At 47.2% G+C, this 15,737-nt stretch overlaps 1 protein-coding gene across 1 annotated transcript; it reads left to right on the forward strand.

Moving 5' to 3' along the window:
* The first annotated feature begins 800 nt into the window (after positions 1-800).
* CCDC90B (coiled-coil domain containing 90B) lies at positions 801-15,318 on the forward strand. Its single transcript, XM_083500002.1, has 9 exons — positions 801-954; positions 3,254-3,373; positions 4,740-4,843; positions 7,967-8,068; positions 10,535-10,576; positions 10,674-10,745; positions 10,853-10,906; positions 12,205-12,319; positions 13,787-15,318. The coding sequence occupies exons 1-9, from the start codon at positions 882-884 to the stop codon at positions 13,840-13,842; spliced, it is 738 nt and encodes a 245-aa protein (XP_083356128.1). The 5' UTR covers positions 801-881; the 3' UTR covers positions 13,843-15,318.
* The last annotated feature ends 419 nt before the right edge of the window (positions 15,319-15,737 follow it).

Here is a 15,737-nt window from a genome sequence, read left to right on the forward strand (position 1 = left end):
GTTCTTTGTCATTTTGCAAAATATACTTGCTATATACTTGCACACCCTGATCTTGATTTAAATTTAACTTCCTAGTTTCCAAAGGACTGAAGATTTTCTGCGCACTTGGGGTCAAAAGAAAGTACCATATTTTTTGCACCATAACACTCACTTTTTTCCTCCTAGAAAGTAAGGGGAAATGTCTGTGCGTGTTATGGAGGAAATGCCTATGGATGGCATGCCTACAGATTTTCCTCCTCTAAAAACTACGTGTGTGTTATGGTCGGGTGCGTGTTATAGAGCGAAAAATACGGGTAATTTGAAAGTTGAGACATCCCAAATTTGCTTGACAGAGCCAGGCAGGGGATGATGATAGCGTGTCCTGCCCCCAGCCCAACATAAATCCTGGCTACACCCATGTATAACTATGGGCGTAGCCACGTTGCAGGGGCAAGGGAGGCAGCTGCCCCCCTAAATCAGTAAAAATAAATACAAAACAATACAAATCTAAGGTTCTGCCTCCTCTAACAAAAAACCCTGGCTATGCCCATGTCCCCAAATGTGACCTTGTTGTTCTACTTTGCTTATTTGTTATGATTCTACGATTGACGGGCACTGTATAAGAAAGTCTGCGATTAAAAAGAAAAGAAACAAAGACAGCCCCCTCATTCATTGGTTCATTCACTCTACTCTGCAAGTGGCTTTCCACGCCCCTGGTTTAACCGCGCTGCATACATTTCCCAGAATGCTTTGAGGTAGGAGGAAGAGGAGGAACAACAGAGGAGTTCCCATGTGCCCAGCAAGAACTACATTTCCCAGCAACCCTTTGGGCTCCAGGCCGGAAGTGGGAATCCCCAGTACGGCTTCTCTTTCCATGAGTCGTGCGCGGAGACGCTGGGACGATGTTGGGCTTTAGAGGGCGAGGTGCGAGGCTCCTGGTCCGGTGGAGCAATGGATCCTCGGCACCACAGAGAGGTATTTCCCTTCTAGGTCCGCCTGGCCCAGCGCTTAGGCTGTGTGGATTTACTCGGGAGTAAGACCCAGGGCATCCAGTCGGGCTTGTTTCTGCGTGTTGCCCTGCGTCCTGTTCCCACGATCCGTTTTTCAACAGCGCACCCTCAGGTTGTTGTGTTTTTGAAGTGCTGTCCTAAAAAGGAAAAGAGGCGATAGCTGCCTTGCACAGAGTCAGGCCATGTAGTTCAGTGTTGCCTACACTGGCTGGCAGCTGCTCCCCAGGATCTCAGAAAGGGGTCTTTTCCCAGCCTCCTTCATGCAAAGCAAATGAGCTATGACCCTTCCCCGAAATACTTGGATTTGGAAACGTGTGTGCCTTGCACATTTGCTTTTATCGTGTTTTGTTTGTGTTTTTCTCTTGTATTTTTTATGCTGTGAACTGCCCCTGAGATCTGCGGTTGAAGGGCGGTATACTAATTTTTAAAATAATAATACTACGGTTGTCGGAAAGCTGCAGCTATTAATCGGATACGTGCTTCCCTGTTTACCCCACTGCTGTTTCCTTCTCTCCATTTTGCTGTGCTGTGTCTAATACTATATTGTAATCTGCTTGGGGCAGGGGCTTGGCTAAAGTGCTATGCAGCTGCAGGTCAGCTAACGCCGACCCAGGACTCCCCACATCACTACCATCTTGCTCAGTATTTATCCAGAGGCCACTCTACCTCTGGCCCTGACCCCATGAGCCATCACTGCATAGACTTTTTCAGCAGGGGGCCGGTCCACTGTCCCTCAGACCTTGTGGGGGGCCCGCCTATATTGGGGGGGGGGATGAACGAATTCCTATGCCCCACAAATAACCCAGAGATGCATTTTAAATAAAAGCACACATTCTACTCATGTGAAAACACCAGGCAGGCCCCACAAATAACCCAGAGATGCATTTTTTTAAAAAGGACACATCTACTCATGTAAAAACACACTGATTCCCGGACCGTCTGTGGGTCGGATTTAGAAGGTGATTGGGCCGTATCTGGCCCCCGGGCCTTAGTTTGCCTACCCATGGCATAGACCATATTATGCTAGGCGGGCAAATAATCTCCAGTACAAAGCATACTGTAGGGAAGGAGACATAGGCTCACTGGTAGAGCAACGTCGTTTGCTTGCAGAAGGTTCAGTCCCCGGCATCTCCAACTAAGTCTGGCAAAGACCCCCGTCTGAAGCCCTACCAGTCAGTGTAGGCAATAGCTGACATCCCTCTTTCTGGAGAGGCACACCTTTGTAGAATTATAGTGCCCGCTGCGGCTGTAGGGACCGATATGGAGGAGAGGCAGTAAAAGCGCTAGCACATTTGCAAAGCTAAGCAGGGTCCAGTATGGTTTCAGATTGGATGGGGAAATGCATGTTAAGATTCCTGCATTGCTGGGGTTGGACTAGAGTACCCTTGGGGTTCCTTTCCAACTCTGTGATTCTAGGAATACTGAGCTAAATGGGCCAGTAGCCTGACGTTGCATAAGGCAGGTTCCTGTATCGCTGCCTCACCCGCCAATTAACTGCTAGAAAATCGTACTACAGTGGTACCTCGCAAGACGAATGCCTCGCAAGACAAAAAACTCGCTAGACGAAAGGGTTTTTTGTTTTTTGAGCTACTTCGCAAGACGATTTTCTCTATGGGCTTGCTTCGCAAGACGGAAACATCTTGCAAGTTTGTTTCCTTTTTCTTAACACCGTTAATACAGTTGCGACTTGACTTCGAGGAGCAACTCATAGAACGCGGTGTGGTAGCCTTTTTTGAGGTTTTTAAAGACTTTGATGATTTTTGAAGCTTTTCCAAAACTTTCCCGACACCGTGCTTCGCAAGACAAAAAAAATCGCAAGACAAAAAAAATCGCAAGACAACAAAAATCGCAAGACGACAAAACTTGCAGAACAAATTAATTTCGTCTTGCAAGGCACCACCGTACTTCCTGCTCTTAAAAGTTCAGCTGTTTTGAATGCTGAAAGCAAGGTGGCCTCCAGTTTGTAGGCAACTCTCAGAAATTTGGGGAAGTTTGGGATAAAGTATACTGACTTTTTTTTAAGGATGTTGGAATTGATGCTTTGGTGCATGTGCTTGGAAAATTCCTGGGGCTGAAAAGATTTAAGCTGTCATCTTATAGATGCTGTTTGGGAAGTACCGGAAAGTCCTACCTAACACAGTAGGACTTGCTTTCAAGGCAATGCGTGTAAGATTGCACCACTGGGCTTTTTTATGGGTTCCATGGAATGCTCTTAAACTGTTTGGAAATATAAGCAGAGGTTTAAAACTCCTTGTTCTATTCAGGTTTTGCTGCCACTGCTCCAGTGAAGTCATACGACGTAAGAAGAGTCGAAATAACACCACTGGAGCAAAGAAAACTCACTTTTGACACCCATAATCTAGTGCGTGATCTAGAGGCACACGGTGAGCAAAGGGTGTGATCAAACAACAGTGCAAATTGAACAATGGTGCTTAAACCTACAAGGATTCCTCAAATCAGTTTCCCTGAATGTCTAGCTTTCTGTGTGCAGGGATCTTTTGTGCACGAAGGAGCAATTGGTTTCACCAGCTGCTCCTTTTCTGCAGCCTGAATTGGTACAAACATCTCAGTAGAAATTGAGCCACAGGCTCCAGCATGGAAGTCAGGTTTTGCCTCTACCCCAGATTTATCTGAAGGCAGGAATATTTGATCTAGAGCTGAGATGGGGGAGCCTTTTGCAGTTTGGGGGACACATTTTCATCTGGGAAGCCTTCAAGCCAACATGGCCAATGTTCACATGAGAGATGTAGTACAATGCCCAGAGGACCACTGATTCCCCAACCTTTCCTTTAGGAAAAGTCCCCCTTTTACATGTTGCACTTTTATCTAACAGATAAAGGTTGAACAGATTGGCTAACAGATTGAGGTTGAATCCTGACAAGACAGAAGTACTGTTTTTGGGGGACAGGGAGCGGGTTGATGTGGGGGATTCCCTGGTCTTGAATGGGGTAACTGTGCCCCTGAAGGACCAGGTGCGCAGCCTGGGAGTCATTTTGGACTCACAGCTGTCCATGAAGGCGCAGGTTAACTCTGTGTCCAGGGCAGCTGTCTACCAGCTCCACCTGGTACGCAGGCTAAGACCCTACCTGCCCGTGAACTGTCTCGCCAGAGTGGTGCATGCTCTAGTTATCTCACGCTTGGACTACTGCAACACGCTCTACGTGGGGCTACCTTTGAAGGTGACTCGGAAACTGCAATTAATCCAGAATGCGGCAGCTAGACTGGTGACTGGGAGTGGCCGCCGGGACCACATAACACCGGTTCTGAGAGATCTGCATTGGCTCCCAGTACGTTTCCGAGCACGATTAAAAGTGTTGGTGCTGACCTTTAAAGCCCTAAACAGCCTCGGCCCAGTAGACCTGAAGGAGCGTCTCCACCCCCATCGTTCAGCCCGGACACTGAGATCCAGCGCCGAGGGCCTTCTGGCGGTTCCCTCATTGCGAGAAGTGAGGCTACAGGGAACCAGACAGAGGGCCTTCTCGGTAGTGGCGCCCACCCTGTGGAACGCCCTCCCACCAGATGTCAAAGAGATAAATAATTACCTGACATTCAGAAGACATCTTAAGGCAGCCCTGTTCAGGGAAGTTTTTAATATGTAACGCTGTACTGTTTTTAACACTGATTGGGAGCCGCCCAGAGTGGCTGGGGAAACTCAGCCAGATGGGCAGGGTATAAATAATAAATTATTATTATTATTATTATTATTATTATTATTATTATTATTATTATTATTATTATCTACCCTTGCAGGGTTTGGGAAAGAGCAAGCCGAAACCATTGTGGCGGCATTAACGTCCTTGTCCACTCTCAGCTTGGATACAGTCTACAAAGATATGGTGACCCAGGCTCAGCAGGTGAGAAGAGGTCTTTGCCCCATTCCCTGCCTTGGCACTGAGAAGATGTCAGGGAAGGCTCTGTAGGCAGACCTTGCTAGGGAAAAGGTGTTCTGCAAACAGGGAGCTGCAACAGAGAAGTCCCTCTCCCTTGTCATCATCACTCTCCAAGCCACTTGCAATATATATAGATGTAAAGGTAACAGGACCCCTGACCATTAGGTCCAGTTGTGGCCGACTCTGGGGTTGCGGCGCTCATCTCGCTTTATTGGCCGAGGGAGCCGGCGTACAGCTTTGGGGTCATGTGTCCAGCATGACTAAGCCGCTTCTAGCGAACCAGAGCAGCGCACGTAAAACACCGTTTACCTTCCCGCCAGAGCGGTACCTATTTATCTACTTGCACTTTGACATGCTTTTGAACTGCTAGGTTGGCAGGAGCAGGGACCGAGCAACAGGAGCTCACCCCGTCGCAGGGATTCAAACCACCGACCTTCTGATCAGCAAGTCCTAGGCTCTGTGGTTTAACCCACAGCGCCACCCACGTCCTTGGATATAGATATAGATATAGATATAGATATAGATATGAATAAAATATAGTTTCTGGAAATCTTGCCTTCTTCCCAGTATAATAATAGGGGTTATAAAAGAAACAGATCAGCGTTGTCCCTTTATTGTTCAGATTTCGCTGATGCACTGGGCACACTTGAAGAAAAGCTTCCTAGGATTTGTCCAAATACATACATGTTAGAAGGATCTGAAAGTTTCATTTTTGTTTGCGAATGCTTTTCTGTTTGTTTGCAAACTACTCCTAAGTGAACATGCCTTGCTGGGTTCTGACACAGAGCAACAGTTTTGGAGGAAACTTCGCAAGAGCCCTGAACCAGGCGTGAATTCTAAAACATTGTTGTTCCACAAGCATGAATTTATTTCTCAACCCAAACTAGGAAGCCCTGTGGCCTGCAAGGTTGCAGTTCCAACAGTTCTGAAGCTTTTACCGGGATTTTTAAAAATTCATGACAGAAAAAGGAATGCTGTACTCGTTTTGGAATTATTGTTGTTATTTGAGGAGCAAAGGCCCAAAGCCAACAGTGAGACTTCTCTGTGCTTTTCCTTAGGGGGGGGGGGGGAATGGAATATTTGCTAGAATTGAGAAGGCCACATTCACACTATAAAGCTAAAGCGGTCATAGCATTTAAGCTGTCATGGCTTCCTTGAAATAATTCTGGGAGCTGTAGTTTGCAAGGACGCTGAGAGTTGTTAGGAAACACCCTGTTCCCTCTTAGCTACAGTTCCCAGAGCTCCCTGTGAAGAGGGATTGATTGTTCAACCGCTCTGGGAACTGTAGCTCTGAGAGGAATAAGGGTCTGAGGGGAATTTGAGCAGCGAAGGTAGAAAGCTGACAGTGAGGCCTTGCTGTGCTTTTTCTTTTTTATATATAAAACAAACAAAGTAAGTAGGAATACTTGCTTGAATTGACCAAGCTACATTCAAACTATGCATTAAAGCCGTCATGGCTTCCCCAAAATAATTCTGGGAGTTGTAGTTTGCAAGGATGCTGAGGGTTGTTAGGAGACACCCTGTTCCCCCTCACAGAGCTACAGTTCCCATTGCTCCCTGTAAAGAGGGATTGATTGTTAAACCACTCTGGGAACCGTAGCTCTGAGAGGAATAGGGGTCTGCTAGCAACTCTCAGCACCCTTACAGCTCCCAGAATTCTCTGGGGGAAGCCATGACTGTTCAAAGTAGTATCATGGTGCTTTACATGTGTGGCGTGACTGACCTAGAGCTTCCCTTCAAGTGACCTGCTCCCTTCAAGTGCAGTGGTGCTGTGTATCATTCTGCGGCCTGCCTTTTGACACCCAGTAGTCTAGGCCTGAGGGACGCGGGTGGCGCTGTGGTTTAACTTGCCGATCAGAAGGTCAGCAGTTCGAGTCCCCGCGATGGGGTGAGCTCCCGTTGCTCAGTCCCTGCTCCTGCCAACCTAGCAATTCGAAAGCACGTCAAAGTGCAAGTAGATAAATAGGTACCACTCTGGCGGGAAGGTAAACGGAATTTCCGTGCGCTGCTCTGGTTCGCCAGAAGCAGCTTAGTCATGCTGGCCACATGACCCGCAAGCTGTACGCCGGCTCCCTCGACCAATGAAGCGAGATGAGAGCCGCAACCCCAGAGTCTGCCATGATTGGAATTAATGGTCAGGGTCCCTTTACCCTTTTAGTCTAGGCCTGAGATTTAAAGTCCTGCTTTCAGTGCATATTTTCAGTGCATAGCTACAGACGTCTCCTTGGCAACCGCTTCTGAAGGGTTTCCCAGTTTCTGGGGTAATTACATAGGAACGTGGGAAGCCGCCATGTCCTCAGGTCAGACCAATGGTCCCTCAAGCTCCATATTGTCTTACAGCAGGGGTAGCCAATGCGATGCCTTCCAGAGGTTGCTGGACTACAACTCCCTGTTACGATATAGAAGCAATGTGGCAGCGAGCTGCTGGCTTGAAAGCAAAACATAAATGGGAATGTTGGGAGTGTTCCGTGGGAAACAGAGGGACAGTCTATTCACAGTGCAAAGCACCGGAATTAGCTCAGAGTGTAATATGAGCTGTACAGGAAGTACAGGAGGAGTTTGTCTCTCGGCTGCTGGAGTTTGAAGAGAGCAGACGTGTTTTCTGTAACGCTGCAAAGACAGAAATAAAGGCATGTAAATACGTTTCTGTCTATCTCTTTCCCCTGCCCACAGGGGGGGCGGCAGGAAAGAGTGGTGTGTTCTTCTCACGCTGAGGAGGATCGCCGATCGCGACCTAGCCTGTATCCTGCCGGGAAATGCAGACAGGGAGGTCAACCGGAGATCAAGCCGGGTGCCTGGAGAGTGGCCAGTTTCTCCTGATAAAGGCTTGATTCCAACACTCCCATCATGCTTTTTATGCTCACAGAGGGTGATGGGAGTTGTAGCACAGCAAAGCCCTGGCCTCAAACGGAAATGCAGGCTGCCCACCCCCAAAGTTATAAACCAAGTTAATGGGTGATCTTTGCCGAGAAAACTCTGGGCAAAAGATCCCTACCCCTGAATTAAAATTTAATTTTCTACAAAAAGAATTGGAAATGTTTCAAAAAGCCTTGGGGCATCTGTGTAGGTCTTTTTTTTTCTATTTAGGAAATAACTCTGCAGCAGTTAATGGCTCATCTCGACTCCATCCGAAAAGACATGGTCATTCTTGAGAAGAGTGAGTTTGCCAACTTGAGAGCAGAGAATGAGGTAATTTCCTCCAATAAACCAATTTACTCTGTCACCCTTCCTTTCTCTTCATTTACTTAAGGTTGCTCATCTGCAAAGAAAATGCAGCAATTGGCCTTGTTGTGTTTTAGTAGCAATATTTAGTTCTTCAGAAATGACAAATAATACGGGAAGCCCACAACTTACATTCTGGGGGTCGTGCCTAAAGCCAAAATCGAATATAGTCAAAACCCAAAGGGTTTCAACCTTTCTGAGTCTACGGCTCCCTTGACCAACTACATTCTCTTTTTTTCTTTTTTCTGTTATAAACTTTTATTGGTTTTTCACAATTTTATACATTTTAACTTTAACCATTTCAAACGTTAAAATAAAAGGTTCTTTTGAACCTTCAGATCTCCTTCACTCCCTCCACGGGTTCTATATTTAAGATTAAATTTTCTGCATCTTTCACCATTATCCATCTGTTGTCTATCCATAGTTACCATCATGAATACCACATTACAAGTGTCATTGCATCCCTGCCCATGATTTTAACTGTTTACAGTGGTCTTTTAAATAAAATTACTCCAGTCTTTTAAAAATACTTGATCTTCCTGGTTTCGAATCTTCCCCGTCAGTTTCGCCATCTCTGCATACTCCATCAGTTTCATCTGCCGTTCTTCTTTTGTTGCTGCTTCTCCTTTCATCTCTGGGCCAGCTACATTCTTGCTTTGGCACCCCTGTGGGGCTCAGGAGCCCAGTAACGTCACCCCTTGCCTGCAGAGCTGGCAGCCTCTCACCCTTTTTCGGACACCCTCCCTTGGGGAGTGTTCCCTCAGCCTCCTCTCCTCTCCCCTCTCCTTGGGAGTCCTCTGGGCAGCTGCTGCCGCAACCCCTGGTCACTGAGCTGCCCTCCCTCCTCCCATAATAATAATAATTTATTTATATCTCACCCATCTGGCTGAGTTTCCCCAGCCACTCTGGGCAGCTCCCAATTGAGTGTTAAAAACAATACAGCATTAAATATTAAGAACTTCCCTAAACAGGGCTGCCTTCAGATGTCTTTTAAAGATAGGATAGCTGCTTATTTCCTTCACATCTGAAGGGAGGGCGTTCCACAGGACAGGTGCCACTACCGAGAAGGCCCTCTGTCTGGTTCTCTGTAACTTGGCTTCTCGCAGTGAGGAAACTGCCAGAAGGCCCTCGGCGCTGGATCTCAGTGTCCGGGCTGAACAATGGGGGTGGAGACGCTCCTTCAGGTATACAGGACCGAGGCCTCTCCACCAAAGGGAGGTGGCTCTTCACACTGCCCCCCAGGGGCCTGCTGTTGTCCATTCCCAACAGCAAGGGCTGGCGGACTGGCAACCAGCACCCCTTGACCAGCCCCAGAGGCACCATTCACCTGGACAGCTTGTAGCCAGGGCTGGTGCAACAAAGAGCCATACAAGGCTTTGGGAGGCAGAGGTGTGAGAGGGCATCAGAGGAGGGAGGGAAGGAAAGAGGGACAGAGGCCAGTGTTGCCCGCGGCACCCTAGAGTGCCACGGCACACTGGTTAAAATCCACTGGTCAAAACCCATTTGGTTCAATGGCAGGTAGGATTGCCAAAGTCATTTTTCCCAGAACTCCACCTACTTTCCGACTCTTTTAAATTGGTTACGGTTTTTGTGGGTTTTTTTTGCTATACACATAAAGCTGAATGTGCACAAGTTAAATTGAGGATTCCTGTATAGCAAAAGAGGTGTCATAAAATGCAAGCTCTCCTTTTGCAGTGACAGTTTTACAGATCCTTTTGCAAGTTACACTCTTCTTGGTGAAGGGACTGGTCTTATGCTTTTATGGTGTTCCGGGTTAAACCACAGAGCCTAGGGCTTGCCGATCAAAAGGTCGGCGGTTTGAATCCCCGTGACGGGGTGAGCTCCCGTTTCTTGGTCCCTGCTCCTGCCAACATAGCAGTTTGAAAGCACATCAAAGTGCAAGTAGATAAATAGGTACCACTCTGGCGGGAAGGTAAACGGCGTTTCCATGTGCTGCTCTGGTTCGCCAGAAGCGGCTCAATCATGCTCGACACATGATCTGGAAGCTCCCTCGGCCAGTAAAGCGAGATGAGCGCCACAACCCCAGAGTCGGTCACGACTGGACCTAATGGTCAGGGGTCCCTTTACCTTTAATAAGATGCATGGTTCGTCATTTTCTGGTGTTTTAATCAGACCCTTCTCTAAATCAGTTTTACCCTTTGGATGCTACCCCATATTCTTACGGTCACAAGAAGCCAGCCATCCTATATATACAGTGTCATGGGAGTTAATTCCAATGAATTGCTTATGAGTTTTGCCTTTATGCTTTCATAATTTGGTGTCTTCCACGCAACATGGAAAGTTGTTGCCAAATCTTCACACACACTCCCCATTGCTATAAGCATTTTACTTTTCATTTTTCTTAATTAAGCATCTCCTGACCTGGGTTGTTTTCCTCTCCCTCCCCCCACCCCAATCTTTCTTGATACCCAGAAAATGAAGATTGAATTGGATCAAGTTAAACAGCAGCTAATGGTGAGTGGGCAAGCTTCCGGAGTGGGAGGGAGGATAATATGCCATTTCTGAGGACAACTTCTTTTTAAGGGTGCTTTTTGGTGTCTTTCCTTTTAAGAATGAAACCAGCCATATCCGTGCTGAAAACAAGCTGGACATAAACTTGGAGCGAAGCAGAGTGACTGACATGGTGGGCAATTATTTTCATTATTGCACCCCTTCCTTCCTTCTTGGCTCCAGCTTTTCTGAGAATTGACAATTTCATATATTGCTCTTTTTCTTTTTAAAACGTTCCAGTTCACAGATCAGGAGAAAAAGCTCATGGAAGCCACAACAGAGTTTCATAAAAAGGCAAGTCTTTGAGGGGTCTCTCTCTCTCTCTCTCTCTCTCTCTCTCTCTCTCTCTGTGTGTGTGTGTGTGTTTACACTTAAATTGTGCCTTCCATTGAAAGCTCTCAGGTTTCCAGAGGTCTCCCATCCAGACATTGATCTGAGCCACCTCAGCAGAATTCCGGCATCAAAAGCTTGCAGACCATTCGCTGAGCCCTCTAAAAACCAGCCTGTATGTTACCTTGGAGCCAGTGAAGGCTAGACCATTAGGACAAAGAAACCACTGCCCCACCCATCTCACTGTGCCCACACCCAGGACCCACTTTCCTGCTTTCTTACTCACATCCAGCCCAGAGGGTGGTCCTCACTGTCGGTTTCCTCCGCCTTAAGTCTCAGTGTCGCCCTTGAAGAACTCAGCAGGGAGGAGGATGTGGGGGGAGACAGAAGTTGGGTACCACCTACTTCCGACCCGACCTCCCTGCCTTACACCAATAATAATAACAATAATAGTAATAGTAATAGTAATAATTTTTTATTTATAACCTGCCCTTCCCGGTTCAAAAACCGGGCTCAGGGTGGCTAACAACAAATTTAAAACACTTAATTATAAAAGCAGCATAAAATACAGTATAAAAACATGAATAACAATAAAAATCAAAAATCAAGCATTAGATAATCCCCAGGGCTAGCTGGCTGAATTGGTCCTAACTTAGGCCAGCGAGGAGGCCTAGGGAGAATTAGCTGTGGGGTCTCAGAGTGGGTGATCTTCATAAAAGGGGAGGGGAAGGGAAATAAAAGATCAGGCTGAATTCAAATTAAAGGCCAGGTGGAATAGCTCTGTCTTACAGGCCCGATGGAAGGAGATTAAATCCTGAAGGGCCCTAGTCTCATGGGACAGAGCATTCCACCAGGTCGGAGCCATCACTGAAAAGGCCCTGTCCCTGGTGCAGCTGCATTTTTGGAGCTCTTGAGACAACTTTTTATTTTCTGAAAGCAGTTGCAGGGGGGCGGTTTGCACCAGGGCGAGCACAGCCCCAAAGGGTAAAGGCCTGCCATGTTTTGTTTTGTTTTAATATATTTAAAAGACAGATAGAATCATAGAATCATAGAGTTGGAAGAGACCACAAGGGCCATCGAGTCCAACCCCCTGCCAAGCAGGATAAAAGTGGTTTTTTTGCCTGGCCCGGAAAGGATAATAAACATTGGCACCAGGTGGGTTTCGCAGGAGAAGGAATTGTACAAATGGGGCCAACACTGAAAAGGCTCTCTCTCTGGCCTTATCTCCAGTGGAAATCATCACTTGCCTTGTTCCCTTCTAGGATTCGAGCACCAACAGCTCCGTTACGGAAGTCAGCAATAAAATCGATGCCGAGATCGCAGCCCTGAAAACACTCATGGAATCGAACAAGCTAGAAACGATACGTTATTTGGCAGGTATGTGGCTGGGCTGTTGAAAAATCATGTTCCAGAAGAGTAAAACGTATGAAGCCAGGATGCCTTAAAGCCTTGTCCCACCCTTTATGCACCCAGCCCAACACAGTTATTTTCTCAGGAGGCCCATCTTGCATGATATAGGAACCGGGCCTTTCTTGTGGTGGCCCCTGCCTTTGGAGCTGCTTCCCATTACACATTCGACAGGCACCTTCTCTGCTGCCTTTTTGGTACCCACTGAAGATCTTTTAGGTGGAGATCTTCGTCCCGGTCTCTATTGGGTTTGAAATTGCTTTTAACATACAAAATGTTCTTTTAATTGTTTCTTGTAAATGGAGCTGCTTTTCTTGTTGGTGTTTTCACAGTGAAAGCCCTTAGCTGTGATTCCTGCATTGCAGGGGGTTGGACTAAATGGCCCTTGGGTGTCCCTTCCAGCTCTGCAGTTCCATGATTCTATTATTCTGCTTTCCGGGAAGCCAGCCAGCTACCTATAGCCACTTGGAGCTTCTGCTTAAATCACTATGGAGGTTTCAAGTTCCTTTTTCATGTTTTAAGCGGTGTATACATTCAGTTAATCAATTAATTAATAGGAGATGTTGCGAGGAGTCGGACTATGAACCATTTACAGTTGAACCTCGGTTTTCGAACGTCTCAGAAGTTGAATGTTTTGGCTTTCTAACACCGAAACCCAGAAGAGAAGAAGAAGAAGAGTTTGGATTTGATATCCCGCCTTTCACTCCCCTTCAGGAGTCTCAAAGCGGCTAACATTCTCCTTTCCCTTCCTCCCCCACAACAAACACTCTGTGAGGTGAGTGGGGCTGAGAGACTTCAGAGAAGTGTGACTGGCCCAAGGTCACCCAGCAGCTGCATGTGGAGGAGCGGAGACACGAACCCGGTTCCCCAGATTACAAGACTACCGCTCTTAACCACTACACCACACTGGCTCTCGAAGTAACTGCTTCAGTTTTTGAACGCTTTCCGGAAGCAGAACGTGCCACGCGGCTTCCCTATTGAGTTTTCCATAAGTAAATGCTTCTGGAAATGCATGCTTTGGTTTTCAAACACTTCGGAAGTCGAACGGTCTTCCGGAACGGATTGCAGTGGTACCTCGGGTTACAAACACTTCTGGTTACAGACTCCACTAACCCAGAAGTAGTACCTCAGGTTGAGAACTTTACCTCAGGATGAGAACAGAAATTGTGTGCCGGTGGCACAGCGGAGGCGGGAGGCCCCATTAGCTAAAGTGGTACCTCAGGTTAAGAACGGTTTCAGGTTAAGTACGGACCTCCGGAATGAATTAAGTTCTTATCCTGAAGTACCACTGTATGTTCAAAAACGGAGGCTCCACTGTAATATTTTGGTGAGTAGCAAAAAACAGCAACTTGTGTGTAACTTAAAACCCTTTCAAGATGCTTGGCACAAACTTCTTCTTTTCTTTTTCTCTGTGTGGCTTTTTGTATTTTTTTACAGCCTCTGTATTCACTTGTCTTGCCATCGCCCTGGGATTCTACCGATTCTGGAAATGAAAAAGCCAGCCTCCGGGAACAAGGGACAGAACAAGCGCTTTTCTGATTTGAATCGACACCATGCTTGGCTGACACAGCTCCGGCAGACTCTTTCAAAGCCTTTTGTGTTGGGTATTGGTTTTTAAACACATAACTGGGGTGGAGGGGGGGTGCTGTTCTCTTCAGGCACAGTAGTTTGAGAAAAACTGACCTAGTTTGCATCTCTCGGGGCTGGTTTGGTGCTCCCACATACTGGAAGCCAAAAGATCTATGGGTGGGACATTTTTTAAAAAAAAAAAGAAAACCAAAAAAGAAGACGCTTATTTGATGGAGAGATTGCTATGCCCATTGCCATCATTATGTATGTTTTTCTGACACCCTCCCAGGTGGAATGACTATAGCTCAGCGGTAGAGATTCCGCCTTGCATGCAGAAGGTTCCAGGTTCAATCCTCGACATCTCCAGTTAGGGCTGGAAAAAGCTCCCTGCCTGTAACTTTGAACAGCCACTGCCGGTCAGTGTGGACAGTATTGGGCTATGGGGCCCAAACAGTCTGACTCAGTAGGTATAGCTTTCTGTGTTCCTATGAGGTGGATCCTGCTAGTTCCTCTTGGCTTGAGCAGTAGAGAAATGACCTTACAACCCAATATGATGGGGAACCTACTGTCAGGAGCTGGAGTCAGGGGCAGGTCAGCAAAAATATTGGTGTGGTGTGAAGTTAACTCTTCATTCAAAGAAACCAAAACAGCACAGGCCTAGTGATGCTAGCAACTCTTCCCAGTAGCAACTCAGTGAGGCAGTTGCAAGGACTAAAGGTCCCCACAGCTGCCTATGTCCCCTTCTCTCCTGGGTTTTTTCCCAAGCAACTGGAAATGGTATCTGCGCACAACCAATCTCTCCTCTTTTCATTTCTCTGTGTGTTCTGGGAGACCAGGAGAGAGGGGAGCTGGTCGTAGCAGGAGGGGGAAACCCCCTGGATTCTTCAGCAGCCTGCCTCATCTCTGCCTCCTGGCCCCAGTCCTCTCCAACCTCTGCTTCGGCCTCTGAGCCCGGACTGCTCTCTGCCACAGCTTCTTCCTGCTCACTAAAGCCTGTGCCCCTTCAGCTTCCAACATTTGACGCTCCCTCCAGGCCTTGCCCTGCCTTCCCAAAGCCAAGTAAGCGAGGCGCTGTGCCAGGGGTCGGCAACCTAAGGTCTATGGGCCATAAGCAGCCCATGGGGGTTGTTTAACCGGCCCATGGACCCCTGCCGCCCTCTCAGTCAGCTCCCGTGCACCTCGCTGAACCGGTGCGGAGCAGAGCAGGGACTGCCTTCCGTGCCGCTGGCTGGCTTTCCATTGGCTCAAGGGCTCTGACAGGCAGCTAGAGTCTTCCCACCTCCTTCCCAAAGCCTAGCTTTCAATTTCTCATTTTGTATGTCGGAGGAGCGGGCCTGTATAGAGCTTTACTTTTTCTTCTAAATAACAGAAAAAATAAATGCATACTCAACCGCAAGAAATTTACTATTGCGTTTTTTAGCTCTATAAAACTCTCAGGCTGCAGTTCCACCTACGGAATGCTTGAAACCTTCTTGTGCCTTTGATGTTAAACACCTCAAATTTATTGAGTTTGGGTTTCTGGTGCTCTCAAAGGGCCACAGCTGGGATCACTTCTTGGCTAGAATTCTGCCAGCATTGAATGCTTGCATTTTGCAGTTATTTTGCAAAGTCCTTTTCTGCTGGTGTGGGCTGATGCATCCATAGCTGTAAGTCAAAGGTTGGTGGAATGCAAATAGCAGCTTTGGGGGGGCATATGGGAGCTTCTAACTCCAGCTCTTGTGTTTTGGGGGAGGAAACCTATTATTTCCTAATACTGGGGTTGAATTATCATCCTAGGCCACACCAATGCGCACTCAGAAGTGAGTTGACCATGCTGTCT

The sequence above is a fragment of the Podarcis liolepis genome (assembly GCF_965112155.1).
Source record: "Podarcis liolepis genome assembly, chromosome: 4".
NCBI classification, from domain to species: domain Eukaryota; kingdom Metazoa; phylum Chordata; class Lepidosauria; order Squamata; family Lacertidae; genus Podarcis; species Podarcis liolepis.

Excerpts from the sequence above, each read along its gene's own strand:
- CCDC90B (XM_083500002.1), top strand. The coding sequence starts at position 882 with ATGTTGGGCTTTAGAGGGCGAGGTGCGAGGCTCCTGGTCCGGTGGAGC. Across the intron at positions 955-3,253 it reads ATCCTCGGCACCACAGAGAG|GTTTTGCTGCCACTGCTCCA; the intron begins GTATTTCCCTTC and ends TGTTCTATTCAG. Across the intron at positions 10,746-10,852 it reads GAAGCAGAGTGACTGACATG|TTCACAGATCAGGAGAAAAA; the intron begins GTGGGCAATTAT and ends AAAACGTTCCAG.